Source organism: Lacerta agilis, chromosome 6 (assembly GCF_009819535.1).
Source record: "Lacerta agilis isolate rLacAgi1 chromosome 6, rLacAgi1.pri, whole genome shotgun sequence".
Classification (NCBI taxonomy): Eukaryota; Metazoa; Chordata; class Lepidosauria; order Squamata; family Lacertidae; genus Lacerta; species Lacerta agilis.
In genome coordinates, this window is record NC_046317.1 from 64986971 (window position 1) to 65007833 (window position 20863).

Here is a 20863-nt window from a genome sequence, read left to right on the forward strand (position 1 = left end):
CCCTGAAACCTGTTCAGGCAGTTCTCATGCCTCGAGAGGAAAGAGGAATGCTGGAACCTGTTCTAAGGTCAGTGTGGATTTATGTGACTATAATAACTATACACAAATGAAAAAAGAATGTATTAACACTGAGCCAGGCTCGAAATAGGAAGGAAGATTGTAGCGCGTTCTTTAGTGTACATTAGTATTCTTTTTTTCTTCTGGTGTTAATGGGTGCACACCTGTGCAATAAATTATGCAAATTGCTGTAATTCAGGGCAGGGCAGTGGTTGTTTAGGGTCTCCAGAGCACATATTTTCTTTGAAGTGCACCAGAAAAGTATTAGGCAAACTTATTTTTTCACAATGTTTTAATAACCATGATTTTTAGATTTAGGACAAGTGTAGTCAGCATTCTGGCTATTTCTAGGTTACTTCATCTGAAGCTCTCCTCTGGAACTTCTGAGGGAAACTTGGAGGGTGATGTTGAGTGAGGGCCTTTTCGGCTGTGGCTCCTTGTCTCTGGAATGCTCTCCCCAATGAGGTCTGTCTGGCTCCTTCACTGACATATTTTTGATGTCAGGTAAAGACTTAGCTTTTCCACTAGTCTTTTGATGGACTGAGTCAATTTTTTTCTGGTGCTAGTGTGCTGCTAAAGCTTCCTGCGGCTGTTATGGGCTGCATGTGTGGTGTTTTTTTTAAAAAAAAAGGAATTGTAGGTGTATGCTTGAAAATTAAAAAGTTTGATATGACGCAGGGGCAGAGGAAGCCGCTTCGCCACCCAGGGTGGAAAACCTGGGGGCGGAGTCATTCCGTAGCGCACATGCACAACGTCGCTACGTACGATGCATACGTCATTACGTTCGACACATGCATAGCAACAGCGAGCCAGGGAGGGGCGTCAGCGGCCCAAGAGAAGCCCGCCCCTCCCCTCTGCCCACAGCATGAGCCGCTCGGCGCTTTGCTTCATTCCTTCCTGCTCGGGCTGCGAGGGGAGGGGCGGGGCTTGGCCCGCCGCTCGCCTCCACCTGCAGCCCAAGCAGCAAAGCGCGCACTGACGGCTAACCTGCTCGGCGTGCGCTTTGCTATTTCTGGCTCGGGCGGAGGTGAGGGGCGGGTTGACCCCTCGCCTCTGCCCGAGCTGGAAATAGCAAAGCGCGCACCGAGCAGGTTTCCGAGCCCTGCCACCGAGCGTGGTTTTTTACCGGGCGTCCGCCAGGCTGGCTTGGGTGTCGCACCGGGGGGGGGCACCCAGAGTGTCACCCCCTCCAGGGTGGAACATGGGGCACCCTACCCCCTTCACCCCCCTCCCTACGCCACTCATGACGTTTAAATGAAATTATGTATTTAAAGGTAAAGGGATCCCTGACCATTAGGTACAGTCACGCACGACTCTGGGGTTGCGGTGCTCATCTCACTTTATTGGCCGAGGGAGCCGGCGTACAGCTTCTGGGTCATGTGGCCAGCATGACTAATTATGTACTGTATTTGTGTGTATTTTTTTTTAAAAAATGTAAGCTTCTTGAATACATTTTAGGTAACAAGCAACTAATATGTCTAAACAATGTTGATGATGTGGTGGTGGTGGTGGGGATGCATAAGTAGCTTCTGCTGTCACTTTCAGGATCAGCCCAAGACATTTTGTTGCCTGAGGCAAAGGTGAAAATGGTGCTGCTCCCAATTCAATGTACAGAAGCTCATTGAATTGGCACCTGAATCTTATTTCTGCACTGGCAATGGGATAGCCTCCTGCACTGCATCTGAGGCAGCAGGCCAGTTTAGGGGTCCCAGTGGAGGCCATGAGTCATACCCTGTGGCATCCTCCAGTTAGGAGAGGAAACATTTGGTGGGCTTCCATTGCTACTCTGCAGCACCTTCTGCCTGAGGCAGTTGCCTCTCTCTGCCTAATGGTAGGGCCAGCCCTGATCAATTTGTATTTGCTCATTGTTACATCATACTGTTCTCATGGGCTAACAATATTGTATAAGTAGCATACATTATGCATTATAAGTAAGTAAGTAAGTGTTCCTTATTTAGTAACAAACGTTTATGTTGTGAACTGCCCTGAGATCTACCGGTACAGGGTGGTATATAAAATTTAATAATAGAAATACAAATACAAAAAAGGAAGGGCATAATATACACTGTAAGTTGCACTGGTTTCAGTGAGAGTTGAATGTATGCTTGTATATCTCCTATTGAAGTAAATTGAACTTTACTATACTTTTTTTGACTGGATCATTTCCTAAGGATCAGCCATGGCTGAATCCCATTTGTGTGTGTGTGTGGGGGGGGGTTGTTTATTGCATCCTTCCCCACTTTGGTACCCTCCAGATGTTTTGGACTACATCTCCAATCAACCCTGGCCAGTATAGCTAATTGTCAGAGACGATGTGAGTTATAGTTCAAAATATCCAGACAGAACCAAGTTGGAGAAGAAAACCTATTTGAAGTATTTTCTAGTCTTTAACTAATATTCCAGATAGATTTTCTTATTAATAATAACAACAACTTAATATTAAGGTTTGTAAAGCATATTGCCTTTGGATATGAGAGCAGCAATTAATCCTTGCTGCTGACAGTTAGAACTGACATATACAGTAGCTACTTAAAACTGTTGCATTTTTATCAATGTTTCTGAACTGTGGTAAAAAAAAATCCTTCCAGTAGCACCTTAGAGACCAACTAAGTTTGTTCTTGGTATGAGCTTTCATGTGCATGCACACTTCTGAACTGTGGGTATTACAAAAATATGGTGGTGCATGATTGCCGATTGTTACACATGTAGAAATGTTCATTTTGCAATGGTGACGTCTGGAATCAGAGTAACCCAAGTGTACTTTGGCTTACAAAGCTTTCTGTTTTCCTGCTTCCTGCTTCCTCCTCTGTCCTTTGTCCCGCTTTCCCCCAAAGCTATTCCCAAAGGCCAACAACACTCTGGGATGTGATGCAATGGTTTCAGTGGGGGTGGCAATCTGGGCAGCGGGGGGACCTTTACTCTTCCCTTCACTCAATAAGCTCTTTGGATCCCAGACACTGATTTGTTTTAGCAGTTTGCATTCATTTTAATAAGAATGTACGATGAGTCTCCTGGATAAAGCCAATTGCCCATCTAATCCAGCATCTTGTTCTAGAGGCCCAGCAGATGCCTGTGGGAAGCCCACAAGCTGGATTCAACCAGAAGAGCACTCTCCCCTCCTGTGGTTTCCAGCAACTGGAAGCATTGCTGTAGAAGCAGAGCAGATCCATCATGGCTAGTAGCCATTGATAGCCCTCTTCTCCATGAATTTGTCTAATCCTCTTTTAAAGTCATCCAGGTTGGTGGCCACCGCTGCCTCCTGTGGGAGTGAGTTCCATAGTTTAACTGTGCACTGCTTGAAGAAGTGCTTTCTTTTATCTGCCCTGAATCCTCCAACAATTTCTGTTGTTAACTTACAGTGCCCTTGAGGAAGACCACCACATTTAAATACTGCTTCTGAGCACAAGCTTCTGCCTCTTTCTACTCCTCTGTTGCCACCAGAGCCATTGTACTTGCTATAAAGGGGGCTGGTGTCCTGGTGACGTGGCCTAGCCTAAAAAAGGGAAGCCCTATCTAGAGTCACTTTTGCCAGCTGCTACTTTGGTCAGGATGGTTTTTGTTAGGGGAAACATTTTAATTTCTAAGCCTTCCAAGTCCACCCAGCTGATGGTCAAACCAGACATGAAATTTTGAGATCTATGATTAGATTCCTCCATTGCTATAATGATGATTATAATGGCACCACTGGTGTGGTGGTAATGGGGGGTGCAATCTTGTTGGGGTTGTGGTGCTGGAATAGAGAACTTAACCCTTTTGCTCTTGGTGTGAGGCCAAGCTTGTGAGCTGAATCAGCCTTGCTCTTCACCCAAGGGGAGACAGTAGGAAGGAAGGGCTGCAGGGTAGGGTGATGTGGAGAGCTTTGTTGCCATGCTGCAAGCAAGAGGAGAGATCAGATCCAGCCCTGCTCACTTCAACACAGCAACAGTGCCAGGGATGAAGGTACAGCGGGAGAGCATAACAATAACTCTGTCTTCTTCCTAGGGTCATTTTTCCCTATCCAGTGTTCAACAACCTTAGGTCCCCATATGTTGTTGGGACTACAACTCCCATCAACCATTGTTGGCTAAACTGGATGGAGGTGATGAGAGTTGTAGTCCAATGTTTAAGAACCCAGTGTTTAAGAACACTGTCCTAATGAAGGTAATTGAGCAATTGATGGAAGCAGACTTGGAGAGTAAGTAGATCTTGGCTTTGCTTGTGAGTCTGGCAGGAATAAGAATAGATGAAGGCAGAGAGAGAGAGAGCATACACCAATGTAGCAGCTTGGAGCTTCCCCATTGAATCGATGCTAAATAGATGATAGATAGATAGATAGATATTCATGCAGTTGTGAGTTGCAATATTAAAATATTGTAAAATCCCTAATGAAAGGAAGAGAGTCCCAGCCGTGCAGGAGATACACACTGTTCACAACATATTGTTGTTAGACATTTTTGCAAACATCTGGGTGTGTATAGTTACAGCCCTGGTGGCACATTTGAAAACAGTATTAATGAGGATAATAATAGTAATTAGCAATAATAGGCAGTATTATCTACTGCCCTGCAGTCAGTGCTCTGCAGTGATACTCTTGGGGTGGTCTTGACCAAGTTACCAGCCCTTATCCTGACTTACATACTAGATTTAGTTTATTTATTTTAGCCTGGTTTCCATGGTGGCTATAATAAATTAAGGCTACAATCCTATACACCCTTATATGGGAGTAAGCCCCAATGAAAATAATAGCATTTGCTTCTGCATATATGTGTATAGGATTGTACAGTAAATAGTGCATGGTAAATACATGACTTCCAGCATAGTTTACCCTACCATTGTGCCTGCACACTACTTGTGTGTTTGTTAACACTTCTGAGGTTTGTTAAGCCAATTCCTTGTTACGTGGGAACTGTGGAACTGTGATTTAAGCTGTAACTTGCAGCTACAAACAAGGATTGGAAACTGTGTTTTGATCCTGGTTTGCCAGTCAGGATGGTAGTAAGTTTTTTGACCATGTTTTCCTAGTTTGCACATAACTGGAAAACTGTGACTTAACAAACCTCAAAAGTCTTTCCACAAGATTTAGTTGCTTCATGATCTTTGAATGACATTCTTGTCTTAACCACCTTATTTCTTATCTTAAAACATTTATTTAAAATTAAAATTAAAATTTATTTAAAATTTATTTAAAATTTATTTAAATTGTTCTCCTTAGCTGTGATCCTTGCATTTAGCTATGACTCCTGCATTGTAGGGGTTTGGACTAGATGACACTTGGGGTCCCTGTGATTCTATGTCATAAAAATTCTGTGATAAAAATTAGGAGGAAGTACATGGTGGCTAACTCCACGGGATGTCTTTTCTAACGTTGGAACTATATCAAATCCCTACAATAGCCTACCTTGCAGGGTTGTTGAAACCGGGCACAAAAAGACTGTACAGCACCATCAAATTAAAAGTACAAAAAACCCCAAAGAAATTCATCTATTGATATGGTTGCCAGTTCTGATAAAGCCCTTTCTACTGGAACTTTCAAAACAAAAACTCAGTCACACCCTCTGATTCATTTTGAAAAGTGCTGCTGTGTGAAATTAGTATCTGCCTGTCATCTTGGCAAGCATGCAGTGACTACCGGTATTTATTTTTTCAACTACCTTCTCGGTAGTAATTGCAACATCAATTTCCCCCCCAATCAATTCCCGTTCCAGGAAGCTTTGAGGCTGTTTTATCACAAGAGAGAACATTTTTGTAGCCAAACAGTGTGATAGAAATCTTCTAAATAACAATGTTTGAGGAAAAACTTAACAACGTATCCATATATTGGAATCCTAAACTTAAAAGGAAACATTCGTCTAAAGTGAAAAGACATGGGAGCACAGTTGAGTGTACAGTACTATCCACTGACTGTTGTAGGAAATGGATCAGGCTTGCTTCAAAGACATGTTGCAACAGATACCTTTCAGTTATAGATTGCAATTTGTTTGCACAGGAGGTATGATGCATACAGCGCTCTTAATGTGCCATCTGTTTCATGAACCTCTTCCTCTATTCTAATGAGATTAAATCATAGAGCCTTATCTAGATATCTAAGCAAATTCATGACTATGCTAGGATTTGCCCCCAGGTGTTGCAGAACCACCTGCGGTCAGTGTGTTGGACTCAAGCTGGAAAGACTAAAGTTCAAATCCCCCACTTGGTTATGAAGGGCCCAGCCTTTTCAACCCAAAACCCCTGTCCAGGCCATCAGAGCCTTGTGCTAAAGCACTATTGGTAAGGGAGAATAACATGCATTTGCCTCAAAAGTGTGGTCCTCCCTGGATCCAGCCTGTCTCTAATATTCCCTTCTGGATCTGGTGGCTGACAGCTGCAGGTACACCTGGAGAAAATAGATAATGTACCAGTATATTCAACTTTCATGCCTGATTTTGGCACCAATGCAGCCTTGGTCACCCTGACCGATGACCTTTCTTGGCAGAAAAGGGGACTGTGACCCTGTTGGATCTTCTTGACCACTCAGGAACCTTTTGACATTGTTGACCATGGTGACCTTCTGGAGGGACTCAGGGAGGTGGAAACTGGAAGCACTATATTATAGTGGTTTTACTCCTACCTGCTGAGTTGCTGCCTACTGTTGCTTGGCCCCATGGCTTTTGAGCTGTGGGGTCCTGCAAGGGTCCATTATGTAGATGAAAATGTTGAGAACTGTCACCCAGGGATTTGGAGCCTGGTGCCATCAGTATGCTGACATGCAGTTCTCTCTCTCCTCTCCCCCATTCCATCACAACCAGGAGATGCTATGATGGCTGGATGGGGGTCAGTAAACTGAGGCTGAATCCTGACAAGAAGAAGGTCTGTGGGTCTGGGAATTAGGCACTGCACTCCTCCTGAAAGGTTTGTAGTCCATGACTACTTCTGGATTCCAACCTGTCACAGGAGTCTCAAGTGGCTTCTGTGGCTAGGAGTGCTAGCCCAGCTTAGGTTGGTTCATCAGCTATGGCCAGTCCTGGATTGTGATATGATAGCCTGGCTTCAGTGGTCCAGGCTTTGGTGACCTCCCACCTGGACTACTGTAATGTGCTCTACATGGGGCTACCCTTGAAGACAGTATGCAGGTTTCAGCTAGTGCAGAATGTGGCTGCCAGGTTGGGACAGCCCAATGTTACCATTGTCTTTAGAGCAGTGCACTGACTACTAGTGAGCTACTGTGCCCAATTCAAGGTGTTAGTATGAGCAGATAAAGCCCTAAATGGCTTGGGACCCAACACCAGCCATCTTGGCTCCTATACTTAGCAGGGGAGACCCTGTTGGTGATTACTCGTGAGAGGGCCTTTTTGGTGGCGGCTCATTTGTATAATGTCTTCCCTAGTGAGATCTATCTATTTCCCTCATCATTAACTTTAGGAAGAATTGTGAAGCATTTCAGTTTACTCAGGCATTTGATGGCTGAAAGACCTATCCCTGTCAACCCCGAAATTATTGGTGGCTGTAGGGTTCCAAATATTAGATGGCTCACTGTAGTATTGTGTGCTGTGTTGGGCCCACTGTAAATATGTGATACAAATTAACAACCTGTGCAGTGCTTCTTGCAACCCAATTGTCACAGGAGCCTACCAATCAGTAGTTCAAAGTTGGAGTTAACACTTTTTTTTTTTTTTTGGCTGGGGCAACTGTCAGATGGGTGACATATAAAACATTGCTGTTAGCAAATACATGATCTCTACAGACTTGGTTGAGTGTCAGGAATAATGAGCACAGCAGCCATTCCCAGTGGTCTTGCTCCATGAAAATTATGGAGTAAATTAATGAAAATTAGTTGCTGAGACTAAAAGTCCCCACCTCCTCACAGCAGTCTTAAGTCCCCTTCTCTGCAGGGATTTCTCCAAGCAATCAGAGACTGCGCCTGCAGGCAGCCAACCTCTCCTCTGCCCTTTTCATGCCTCTTCTTGTTCTGGGAGAAAAGAGGGGAGCTTGTGGCAGCAGGAGGGGGAGACACCCATGACTCTTCACCAGCCTGGCTCATCTTTGCCTCTTGGCCTCCCTCCTCCTGCTCTCCTGCTTCAGCCTCTCCACACTTCTCTCTGCCACAGACCCTCCTTGCTCACTAAGCCATTACCTCTTCAGCTTCCAATCCCTCCTCTTCCCAGTATTCTCCCTCTGACCACTCATCATTGTCCCACCACCATTCCCCAGGCTCTAAGCCTTCTTCCCTTGGTCTTTCCCCAGCTGGTTCCTCCTACCACTCATCTGTGTACAACCAGTCCACGTCACCAGTATCTTACCTTCCTCTGTTGATTGCAACTGTACACTGACAGCCAAAACATCACTCTCACGGTTCATTTATCTTTTGCCTCCATTTGCAGCTCAACAGCCATGCGGCATTTTCTGGGGCCACAGAATATTAATATGGATCTAGAACTTGACACTCAATTCACTAAGAGAGGTGCCAATATTTGAGTAGCCAATAACAAAACCAATAGTATCTGAAGAAGTGTGCATGCACACGAAAGCTCATACCAGGAACAAACTCAGGTGGTCTCTAAGGTGCTACTAGAAAGAATTTTCGATTTTGTTAAAACCAATAGTATTTAAACATGCTGAGGTCAGGGTCCCCTGGGCCCCACATAGTCCCATGGCTTAGAAGTGAGACTTCAACAATTCTAGACTGTAAACTGCATATCTGATGCATGACAGCTTTGAACTGGTGTATCCCAGGCCTCTACTCCCATGGCATTGCTGGATGACAAGACAGTCTTGGGTTCAGGAGTGGGGGTTAATGTTTAAGTGAGTATTTTGAATATGAATTAATGTATGTAGCTTTGTGCCAAAATATCTACCATTACTTTTTCCATCTATTCCAGGAGCAGCAAGATACACACAGTAAAGTTTATTTTGGTCCTAGGTATACTTCACTCCCATTAAAAATAAATTAATCAGCAAATTCCTACACAGCTAAGCCTTCTTTTATGTAAATACAACACAGCTGTAATGAATTACAAGGTGTTATTATCTCTCTCTCACACACTGCATAATACTTCACACATAAGAGGTTTTCTCTCCTTAGCTCAGTTTGCAACAAAAGCATCTTAAATAAACTGAGAAAAAAATGTTTGGTTTGTAATGTTTTCACAGAAGTGGAATATACCTCACACATATAAAGTTTCTTTATATGACTCATTACAAGTTAAACTGAGGAAGTTTGCTTTGGGGAAAAAAATAACAAATTGACTTTTTTTGTACAAAGAAAATTGGTAGCTGTTGCTGGAGCAGAGGCCTAAGGGTACATTCAGAGCAGCCAGCTTGTTGCACTTCATTTCATTGTAGTTTTGTTCTTTCTCGTCTTCATACTAATTTGCACACATCTCCCATGCATGCCTGCTTCCCGAGCCTGGAGCTTGGGCTTCAGTTTTCAGTCCCCCCCCCCAACACATTGAATTTGTAGAGTTACCAGTATACCCAGACACCCCCTTCCCCGAATAGAATTGATTCAGTGTGTCTCAGCAAGGGATAGTGGTGTTGCAAGCTTTTAAAAGAAGCTAATTTCCATTAATAGGTACACAGGTGCAACAGATTGAATTCAACACTTTTTCAAAAAAATGCAGGGATTGGGTTGGTAACATATGACAAATTTCGCTGGACTCCCATCATCCCTGATTATTGGGCAATGCTGGCTGGGAGGGTTGAATGTTTCCCATCCCTACAATAATGAATGAGGAGAGGAGCAGGACAATTACCAGGAAGGCAGCTAGGGTGAAACTTCTATGAAAGCCAGTCATTGAAAGACGTCTGCCTTTACTTAAAAGAAGTACAAGCTTCTTTCATGCAACCACCTCCCCAGGAATAATAGCACTAAATAATGCATTTTCTAGTCCACCCCATCACATAATTATCTGCCGGTAGCAAATACAGAACATAAGACTGCTTGCCTGGATGCACCCACTGAAGAGCAGGTTTGTGTGCTGGGGATCATATTTGAGTCTCCCCAAAAGGATTAAACGTGACAGCCCTTTGGAAGATATGAGGAAGAGCAGAGGAACACATGCATAAGCATCAAAAGCCAGCTTCTATGAATGCGTATGCTGTACAAAATGAAAGACTTATTTCTACAGGTATATTGTTTTCAGTACATTTATTTGGATCAAATTTTAAAATGTGTGTGGAGAACTATTCTCCAGGTTTTCAACAAAGGCATTACATGGTAAGGAAAAACATGAGAATTGTTTCTCGGGTTACATGTTGTACCATAAGAGAAACAAAATAGGTTGTGCCTCTAGAATGGAATAATGTGCTAACCTGCTTAATGCAGCACATACAAGGGCTGTTTTGAAGCGAATGAACTCTTTTGATAAGCAAGTTAGAAAACCTAACACTTGGCCAAATTTGTTAGTCACGTTCCTGAGCCACTATTTTATAAAGAGGTGACTTGAGCAAAACAAACCCATGAATAGGAAATGTTGCTCATACTGCAAAAGCCTTCAGAACAGTTTGGAGACATGGAAACCCTGAAGTGTTTTTAGTCACAAGTCTGTCCCAAACCAGCCTGACATTACAAGCATAATGTGCAGCTTAAAAAAATACAAATAGCATCAGCTAGGGTGGGGCTGACAATAATCAAGATTGCATCAGGCATGGAGGAGAAATGTATCACCTTCCTCCCATGCTGCAATCCTCAGGTAAATTTCTCAAATGCAAATGGAACATTCGGTGTAGAGAAATTCCCAATTAATGCCAGCTGATGTTCTGCATTTTTAAAAACCTGCATATTAATATCATGCTTAGTTTGGCTCTCTGCCTCCCATGGGGTCATTAAAAAAGAAACAAAAACTCTTCCATCTATGGGGTCATAAAACTATTACAGAGGCAAGGAAGGAAACTGTCCCTCACTATTTGGATTAGCTTCATACTAATCTTAGTTGGGAAACTGCATCCTTTCAAAACTTCCACATTTTTTCAAGCTTTGGAATTTCAGTTTCCCATTTGCCCCAAGACGCACAATACTTGTACCAAAGAACTTCTTTCACATCCATGCTTACCAGTTTTATGGAAGACAGAATTATGGTATGTTTAGACAGCTGATCCCCTCTTACTAGATGAAAAGCATATTGCCTGTCACTTTGGTAAACTATTTTGCTCTCAAGAAAAGGAAGCTCCATTCAAGAACCTGGGTGTTAGAACAACCAGATAATGGAACTGAGAGGGATTCCTGAAATGAACTAGCAGCATTTAACCACAGATATAATACAAAAAAAGTAGCATGTTAATCTTTCTAAGGTGAAAATTACAAAGAAAGGAGTTCTAATCACTCTTTCAAATAGCAAATACAGCATTTATTCCTTTCTTTCCTGGGAACGCCCACAGTATAAATCAAGTCTCACTTCCAGGAATTGTTCCACATATAGAATTAAACACAGTCAGCAGCAAACGTTTTCAAGCAGGGTGATGAAGATTTCAGAGTCCTTCATCATTATATGTGGGTAAAGCAGGTTTCACGATGCTTTGAGCATTTGTTTCCACAAGGGGGCGCCAGGTCACTTCACCAGACAGCAGCAGGTCTTCTCCAGGAATAGCATCCAGGTGCTGCACCTGACAATCACAACAGAATAATACAAGTCACCAAAGAAAGTGATTCTAAATATGATAGCTCTCATCAGAAGTCTTCCTGTGCAACCACTAAGGAAGTAAAAAGAGGGAATTTGGGATCTCGTGGTATTTCAGGTTATATGGGACCAAAAAGGTGTTAGTAAGTAAACCAGACATTTGTGAGATAAATAGATAAGGGTAAAAGGTAAAGACCCCTGGACGGTTAAGTCCAGTCAAATGTGACAATGGGGTGCGGCGCTCATCTCTCTTCAGGCCAAGGGAATTAGTATTTGTCCAGACAGCTTTCTGGGTCATGTGACCAGCATGACTAAACCGCTTGTGGCACAATGGGACACTGTGATGGAAATCAGAGCACACAGAAATGCCGTTTACCTTCCCACTGCAGCAGTACCTATTTATCTACTTGCACTAGCATGCTTTTGAACTGCTAGGTTGGCAGGAGTTGGGACAGAGCAACGGAAGCTCACACCATTGCGGGGATTTGAACCACCAACCTTCTGATCAGCAAGCCCAAGAGGCTCAGTGGTTTAGACCGCATCTCTTGTAAGATAAATAATATATAAAAGGCAATTGTACAACATGTATCTGTTTCAGATAGAGCTGTTCTCTAATCTGGAGACAAATAGATGGCCCCTACATACTGCTTGCTAGAGTAATCCATCTGATAAATGTGATAAACAAATGCCTTTTATCTCACATTCTACCTCCAAGAAGCTCATGAAATTACCACATTTTAGCCTAAGTGTTCCACAAACTAGCTTAGGTGGAGAATGTAATTATTATTATTAAATTTATATACAGCTTACACCTCAGAATGGTTTCAAAAAATGACTGGCCTGATGATCAGAAGTCTAAGGATTGACCTGCTGGGAGCCTGAAGGGCCCTGCCCTGCTTCTCTCCACCTGGCTTGGGGGCAGGGCCTGACAGGCTCCATAAAGGACTGCTGCTGCTGCTGGGCAGAGAGGGCTCCGTTTTTGTTTTTTTAAATTGTTTTTATTTTTTATCTATATCATTTTAAATTGTGATTGATATAAATACTGTATTCTTAGTTTTAGATATATTTCATTTTGCTTTAATGTTTGCAACCCCTCACCCCTGCAAAAAACGCTTTACATTTAGAAAAGCATTTCTACTGGGTATTAGGGTACTGAAGTACATGGTTAGTAGGATGGTAATATTATTGCTAGGTGTGACTGGACAATTTCCATACAGCTTTGAATCTCTGTTTGTTCTATAATTGCCCTTACATGAGCCTATGCAGGTTGAGATAAACCTGATCCCTTAACCACAGTTAAGGAATTGGAACAATGTACTGTATTTTTCCATGCACAAGACAATGGTCCCCCCTCCATTTTTTAGTCAAAAATTGGAGGTCGTCTTATACACAGATTTATACGATAAGTACTGGGTGAGCTGACTGGAGAGGCAAGGCTGTTCCGAGGCGTGGTGGATCGAAAAAAGCTCAACAGCTTTTGGGGCGATTTCCCCCAAAACTGAACAACTTTAAAATAATGATTTCTAAATTTTGGGCTCCCAAAAGTAGGGGTTGTCTTATACATGTTATACATGGAAAAATATGGTATTTCTACATGCTTTCCCCTGGTTAAGGATTGTGTCAATGCTGTCCATAACCATGTTTGAAAATTAGTGCCTGTAAACTAGTGTTTGAAGCAGATTTCAAAGGCTTCACAATGATTAAGGAATGGGGGGGGGGGGGGAGGAAGGCCACTATTCCACAGTGGCAAGTACACCAAGCATGCATATTGTTTGAAATGTAGTGAACATCCACATTATAAATAGTAGCCCACCTGCTTGCGTATATATTCCACCATTATTTCCAGCTGCCTTGGGTCTTCACAATGCTTGTTGAACAGATTTCTCCAGATGGCTGCTGCAAGCACATGATCATCTGATAAAATTCCCTAAAACGAAAGAAAAACAGCAAATTGGAAAAATGTAAACACTAAATAGGAAGTGGTTTCAGACCTTACAAATGGCTATTTAGCTGGACGTTCCCTCTATATTCTAAAGTGTAGCAATGTACGAATACAGCTTCAAACTGTCCAATAATAAGTTTAAATGTTATGCTCTTAAACTAGCTTTTTTATTGTGTGGTTTAATTGTGTGTAGATATTTTATAATTGATTTTATACTTGTAAACAGATCGGAAGCCATTTTGGCTTGTAAGTGGCATATGAATACTACTACTACTATTACTGCTATTTTTATGGTGTGTTCATTGCCTTCCTTTATTGGTAGGAGAAGACAAAGCATCAGAGATCTTATTAGCAGAGGAAAAACAAGCAGCAAATATAGTTCTGAAACTGTGATTAAACCAAGGAAAACTTGGGCACAGTTCTGAGAAGCAGATTCCGTAGCCTCAGGGATCAGGTGCCGATACTCTATATTAAAAATAATAATAATAATAAACAAGTTGTGCAAAAGTCTACATGAGGCACAAAATATTTACCCAGATTTGTGCTACCTATGAACAACACATTCCCCACTAACATGCAGCATGATATGGGCAAAAGACAGCTCCCTTATGACCATTTCGCACTCCCTTGCTTTAGTAAATGAGCATCATTAGCAGAAGCAGAATAAATTAGCCAAGACAAGCAAGTATGCACAAACACACTTCCATGGGAATAATCTCTATGGTTTGGAAAACACAGTATATTCAGCACAGAAATAATGCATCTTTTTTGTAGTGCATAATATGCACCTGCCATTTATCTTGTCTACATACATTAGTATTACCTCATCATATCCAAAAATAGCTGCATAGAAATTTTCTGTCATGCTTCTCATACTCGTTTTCAGGGCAACAGAATCAATCTGAAAAATAAAATAGCAAGCAGTCAGTAGTAGTAATGGGGAAATCACAAGTGAGCAGTCTCTTGCTTATCCAACCCACATCTAGATAAAACAGAACAAGCACCCTTGTTGGCCAGGGTTTGGTGGAAACATGTTTGGATAAACAAATTTCACAGAAGAGCCTTGGAATACATAAGAAAGGAGGAAGGTGCATGTTAAGCTCCACATTCTGCATGTATTTGCAATGCAAGGGCAATATACTATACTTCTAAAGAAAACTAAGGCAGGAAGTGCATCTTCCAAATATGGCTCCTAATATGGCAAGTAAACTAAGTGAAGCCACTTGGAGAACTCAGCAGTGACAGGGTGGGATACCTGTGGTGCTTCTGATTTTGCTAGGCTACAACTCCCATCATTGCTGACTATTGGTCATGGTGGCTGGGCCTGATGAAAGATGGAATCCAGCAATGTTTGAAGGGCCGCAGATTACTGTTGGGCCACCTTTTACTATAAGTAAAAGGGAGACCAAGCAGAATTTGAATGTCTAGCCCCCAAAGATCATGCTGGACCATCAGTTGCTGAATCTGACACGCAAAAGAAAGCTATGAATAACACCATACAAAAATCTCAACACTTTGATAAAAGAAACTAGTACTGCTTCATCAATGATGTCATCAAAGCCCTATTAATATGCATATAGCCCTGCGGTTACTGCCTTGTAATAATTTCCCCCTCCAACAGCTAATTAGTTCATGTCATACTATCAAACCTATGGCTTATATATAGTCCTCCATTAAACTGTTATCCTTCATAACATTATTTTTATAATACATGCATACAGTGGAACCACAAGGAAAAAGTTCTTTTATGTCAGTTACTCATATTTTTCCATTTATATAAACTATGAAAATTCATGCATATTTTTTATAGGCCATCAAGATTTGGTCATTGGGCTATTACTGAAGGTTTAATGAAAAAAGTGCTAAATAGAAGAAATCACAGGGTTAAATGATGACTGCAACCTCTGTAATGACTTAATTAAATTTTTATTGAGTACATAAACTATGATGTCACTTTTAGCCAACCAGACTTGTACTTTCTAGGCATGTCAGAGACCATGGCTTTTCTCAATAGAACATACTCCTAAATAAGCAGCATTTCTATACTCTAATAAGGGGGAGCAGCTCTCATGTAACACACTCAATAAATTATCCTTCCATTTTTAAAACAAACAAATTCCATGAGTTATAATATATTTGCCATGCACTTTTTATGACATAATAAAAATGTTACCTTAAGGATTACTTAACACATACTACAAATGTTACAGCAGGCAATTGCAAGGGGGCAAAGAAAATAAACAGCACCATTACAGGGACAGGTCCTGGACTTTGTATCCCTAGGGGAGCAGCTCACTATATAAAAGCAAAACGCAGCAGCTTTAAGAAAGAGATTAATAAGGAGATAACAAAGCTAAATAAACATGGCAATAAATAAAAATATGACTCTTACATTGGGGGGGGCAGTATCCTGGATAACATCACGTTTTTTAAGAGGGCTATCGCAGTATTTGGAGGAAACTGGTTAATACTAGAGAAACACCATCTCATTAAAATAAGTAAATAAACTTAAAGAAGGGTTCTTTAGAAACATTCTTTTCTCAATCCCGTCTTCCCAGCACTGGCAATTCTCAACACCTGGCTTTCAATAGAAATGACTTCACTGACTACAAGCTTGTCTCAAGTGTCAAGGGCACTAGAAAAGTTTAAACTGCTACTCAATGCTAATGCTGCTAATAGCCACTGGATTTCTCCTGTAAATTTAAGCTCCTTCACACTTTGTCAAAAACAGACCTTGGACTCCAGTACCTGCTTTGGTTCAAAATAGACAAGGATTCTTAGGAGGGATGAACAACAAATACTAGGTGTATGGAATCTTCAGAATTTCACCAAAGGGTATATATTAAAAGTTATATTCAAGAATCCCATAGCAATTTTGGAGTATACCTGCATATAAGACCACTGAGATCTATTTAGTTTTGAAAGAAGCCATTCAGTCTTAAGCAAGTCACTCAGAAGTAAGTTCCACTAATTCAGCTGGAATTACTCCCAGGTAAATGTGTAGAGTTCCAGGGCATAAGAACTATTCCCAGTCTCTCAGCCTAAGGATTTCAATGGTACTCATTTAAAATTTATTTTTGTTTCATAGCAGTATGGTATCTATCAAGGACAATATAGAGGGGCACGTTAGCTGCATTCAGGCATAGCAAGATCTCAAGCTCTCATGCTTCCCCCTCCACTGTCTTCCTCAGGCATGGCTGTAAGGAGACTGGAAGATTTGCTTCCATTTTGTATTAACTGTGTTTTTCCTTTACAACTAAATGTGAACAAAGTGTAGCTACTGGTAACTTTAACTATGGTTTATTGAAACAAGCCACCTTCAAACCTTGGGCTATGAAGCTGGTTTCTTTTGATACACCATAGCGAAGTTTAACCACAGTGTAGGGCTCTGGTGCAATGCTAAACTGCTGTTAAATCAAAAATAGAAACAAAAGTTTCCCATAGCTTCCTCGTGGTTGTAGTACCAGAAGTAGAGGCGGGGAGGGCGAAGCCTGGGAGCCCAAGGATTGTTATGGATTGTTCCTGTAACAATAAAGCATAGTTTATTGATACATCTGAATACAGTGTTTTATCAAGGTTTTCACCTAATGTCTTCTGATGTCATACATTTGTCTTAAACCTTTTCAATCTCTAGTCATATTACAATGTTTGCCCATAACGTTTGTTATATTTGAACATTACATTAGTAAAAGTGAAAGTTTCATATGTAGCCTTGAAATATTGTCATATACACTGCAGGACTTCCTCCTCCTCTCTCAAACGTAGAGGGATTTCTAGATCAAATAAATCTTAGCTCCCCTTAAGCGCTCCTCCTACCAAAGGCATCATATTCATGCTTGCCACAAAACAGTTAACAGTTAAATATTTTCTTGCCAATATTTTAAGAGTGCAGAAGGTTCCAAATTGCTGGTAAAATAAACAATGCCAGACTGTGAAAACTCCTGGCTGCCATGCTCTCTGATGTTAACAAGAGTTCCTTTATTACTATAACCTTTCTGAAGTGAATAAAAATTACTTCTCTGCCCTACTTCTGCCCTCAACTAAAAGGAAAAGAAGGAAAGTGAACCACAAAAAAGTTACACAGTAAGATGTTGAGAATCCTGGAGGATTCTTAAGTTTTAAACATTTGTTTATACGTTATGTAAACACATTGTATGCTTGTTGCAAAACTTATGTCCCACCAATGCAACAGTTTCTGCAAATCTCCAAAATGTTTGTTCAACTCCCTTAAGATTTTTTATGTGCAAAGGACCCTTTATGATAAAGTGTTCATCTGCTCTTTAGCTGTGTTCATCTTTTGGCGGTATGTGATTCTTAATTTGAAGCAAAAATTGCCACAACAAAATTAAGATTGCCAGTGCCAAACTACAAAGTGCATTTTATTTGCTGGGCTTTCCTAACGACCTCAAACTTGCACATTTGTGGTTCAATCTAGCCAAGTTTAAGCACTTTAAAGCACTGCAGAGTTCAGTGACAAAGTTAAGCACATGCTTAACTTTCCCATTTAAATGAATGGGACTGGCAGTGAGAAGCACAGTGTGACAATTCATAATATCTTTGAGGGGAAGGTAAAATAAGAGTACACATGGCTAAGCTAGGAAAGTATATCATCATTATCGGGAAAAAACAAAAGAGATAACATTTATGATAAATTGGTTGTCATTCATTATTTCACTTGCAGAACTAACTGCTTACTTAAAGCTTTGCTTTATGATGTTATAGTTAAAATACTTGATGTCCTCAGTTTATAGATGGGGGATATAAGTGATTAGCATATAACACTGACATGTAGTTTTTTTCATGTTATCTGGATCTCATTTAATGATATACTTTAAGGCAGCTGATGGGTAACACCACCACAATCCCAGAGAGAAGGATCATCTTCCCCAACTAGTTTTCTCAAGCAATAACATAATTGAGCTCAAGTGGTTCAGAATACAGCTGCAATTTGCAAGTTTGTTCTCTCTCTCTCCCTCATCTGCTGTGAATTCTAATTTACCGTATGTTATCTGTACATCATGGTATATGCTGACAAATGTTTTATTTAACAGTTGAGATTTATATGTCATGCTATATTTGCTGGTATTTAATGGTGTGGATGAAATATGTATAAGCAAGGTGGGCAAATAGTGGCTTGCAGGTAACATCTGGCCTACAGCAGCTTGAGAATCACTCAGCTCCTCCTACTGGCTCTTTCCTGGGCCGCTTTCAGTGGACAAGGGAGGACAGCAGCCTCCTTCCTGTTCCCTTGTAAAGCTGGCCTGTCCATTCCAAAAATGAAATCCAGAAGCTAACAAATGAAAAGCATCAGAACAGAGGCTAAATTTCAGATCTCAACCTAAAATTCAAAAACCATTTTCAAAATCTGAAGAGCAGAATTAGAGATTTTGGCAAATGCTGCTGCATATTTGTAATACTTATTCTAGGTCTCTGCAGGGTTATAACACTCTTCAGCAGGTCCCAACCCATCAGCTGAAAATATATTATCTAGAACACATCCTGCAGAAAAAGAGTGGTGAGATCAATGAGTTTGGTTAGCTATATAAATGAAGGGGCAGCTTTGTTAGGAATTTAAATGTACCAACAGAAGTAGTGGGATGGATGCTGGGAGGTAATTTAATGATATGTAATAGAAAGTGGGGAACAGTGTTGTCAGGAAAGGGAGGATTAAAGACATGCAGACACACACACACAAGCAAGAGAAACAATACATTTGGATGTCAAAAGAAGTTGAGAGCACAACTGGAGAATTACTGGAGAAATGTGAGACCTTAAGAAAGAATGGGTTTAGAAACTTAGAAAGGAAAAGGAAGGGAGGGTGTGGGAAGGCAGAGATATGAAGAGCATCATATGGACAGCAGATTGATGGAGGCACAAGAAGAGTACTATCAACACTGAATGACAGTATGGTTGAACTCTAGGAGCAAGATCTTCTCTGGGATAGCTCAGTCAATACAGTATGAGACTCTTAATCTCATGAGTTGTGGGTTCAAGCCCCGCGTTGGGCAAGAAGATTCCTGCATTGCAGGGGGCTGGCCCCTTCCAACTCTACGATTCTATGATTCTACAACAGTTCACAAGAGGACGGTCATGGGACTTTTAAAAAAATGAATCTGAGGGCTCAACCATGATACCTTGATGCTAAATCAGGAGAACCCAGGGTGATCAGATGCAGTATGTGGAACATCACCTCATAGCACCTTCTCATGTGGTTATACCTCTGTCATAGTTTCCCATAATTTTCAATGATGTAAATTCTGTTTGACCTTTCATAGACAAATTACCAATGAAAAGCCCTTTCACAGTAACCAATGAGCCACCCACTACTGTTTATACCAGCCCATCTTCCCACCACTAGGAACTGACCTTTTGAAGCATGGAATCTGTTTCATACAAATATGTGGCTTTGGGTGGAGGCAATTCCAAGAAATCTATATAAGCCACCCTCGCCATACTGACTTACTGATTGAGATGTATTGGCACTCCTAATGAACATTATAGCCTCTGACCACAAGTAAGAGAAGAGTAGCACAAAAGACAGAAGTGTAAGAAGTGGATGTTTAGAAATACAGTCTATGAGCCTACAACTCACACAGCCCCCCCCCCTTTGCTTGGTCTACTATCTCCTGTATGTGTTCATTAGCTGCAATTCTGGAGTCGGAATTGCCATTCCCATAGTAAATAAAGTACTGTATACCCAATAGAACTCTGCAGTGAAGTGAGTGAGGGCAGATCTGTGGGCTTTGACTGGCATTTTTGGTATAAAAAATAAAAAGCCAAGGCTGTTCTGGCAGAATACAAGAGACTGATGGAAGCATTTTGCATCCAGGGGACCTTTACCTTTACCTTTTACATGCAAAATCTAACACTGGATTAGTTTTCTGTGCCAGACATGCACCTTCATTGGGATACAGACCAGGAGGGACTAAGAATAATAGACATGAGCTCTCCTCAAGCTATATATTGAGAGAAGTGGCACTGTGGCTGTTTGTCCCACAACCTCCACATATTGGGTACAATGTGAGAACAGGTATGTGTGAACATGGTTTCACATCACTCATACAGGCCCTACATCTGTAAAATTGTGTATGCAGGACCTGTTCTCATCTCTGACCCAATGTATGAAGGTTGTGTGGAAAATCAGTAAATGTGCAGAGTTCAGAGCCAGCTAAGGCGATGCTGATTTCCCTCCAGGGTTTTAGTAAATGCATGAAAAATAAGGTAAGAACAGGACTATGATCTTCTTGGGGCTAATTCAAAGAAGAAAACCAATGAGTGAGAAATAGTTTCCATA

General features: G+C 41.3%; 1 protein-coding gene across 3 annotated transcripts in view; it reads right to left on the minus strand.

Annotated features, from left to right (window-relative positions):
* Positions 1 to 10142: 10142 nt before the first annotated feature.
* LOC117048835 (ubiquinol-cytochrome-c reductase complex assembly factor 1) overlaps positions 10143 to 20863 on the minus strand; it is a 41294-nt gene continuing 30573 nt past the window's right edge. For all 3 annotated transcript variants that reach the window (XM_033153173.1, XM_033153175.1, XM_033153174.1), the window contains 3 exons: positions 14393 to 14470; positions 13441 to 13554; positions 10143 to 11613 (listed from right to left, as the gene is read on the minus strand). In XM_033153173.1, coding sequence (XP_033009064.1) covers positions 11479 to 11613; positions 13441 to 13554; positions 14393 to 14470 — 327 coding nt within the window. In that variant the 3' untranslated portion in view covers positions 10143 to 11478. The remainder of the gene's footprint in view (positions 11614 to 13440; positions 13555 to 14392; positions 14471 to 20863) is intronic.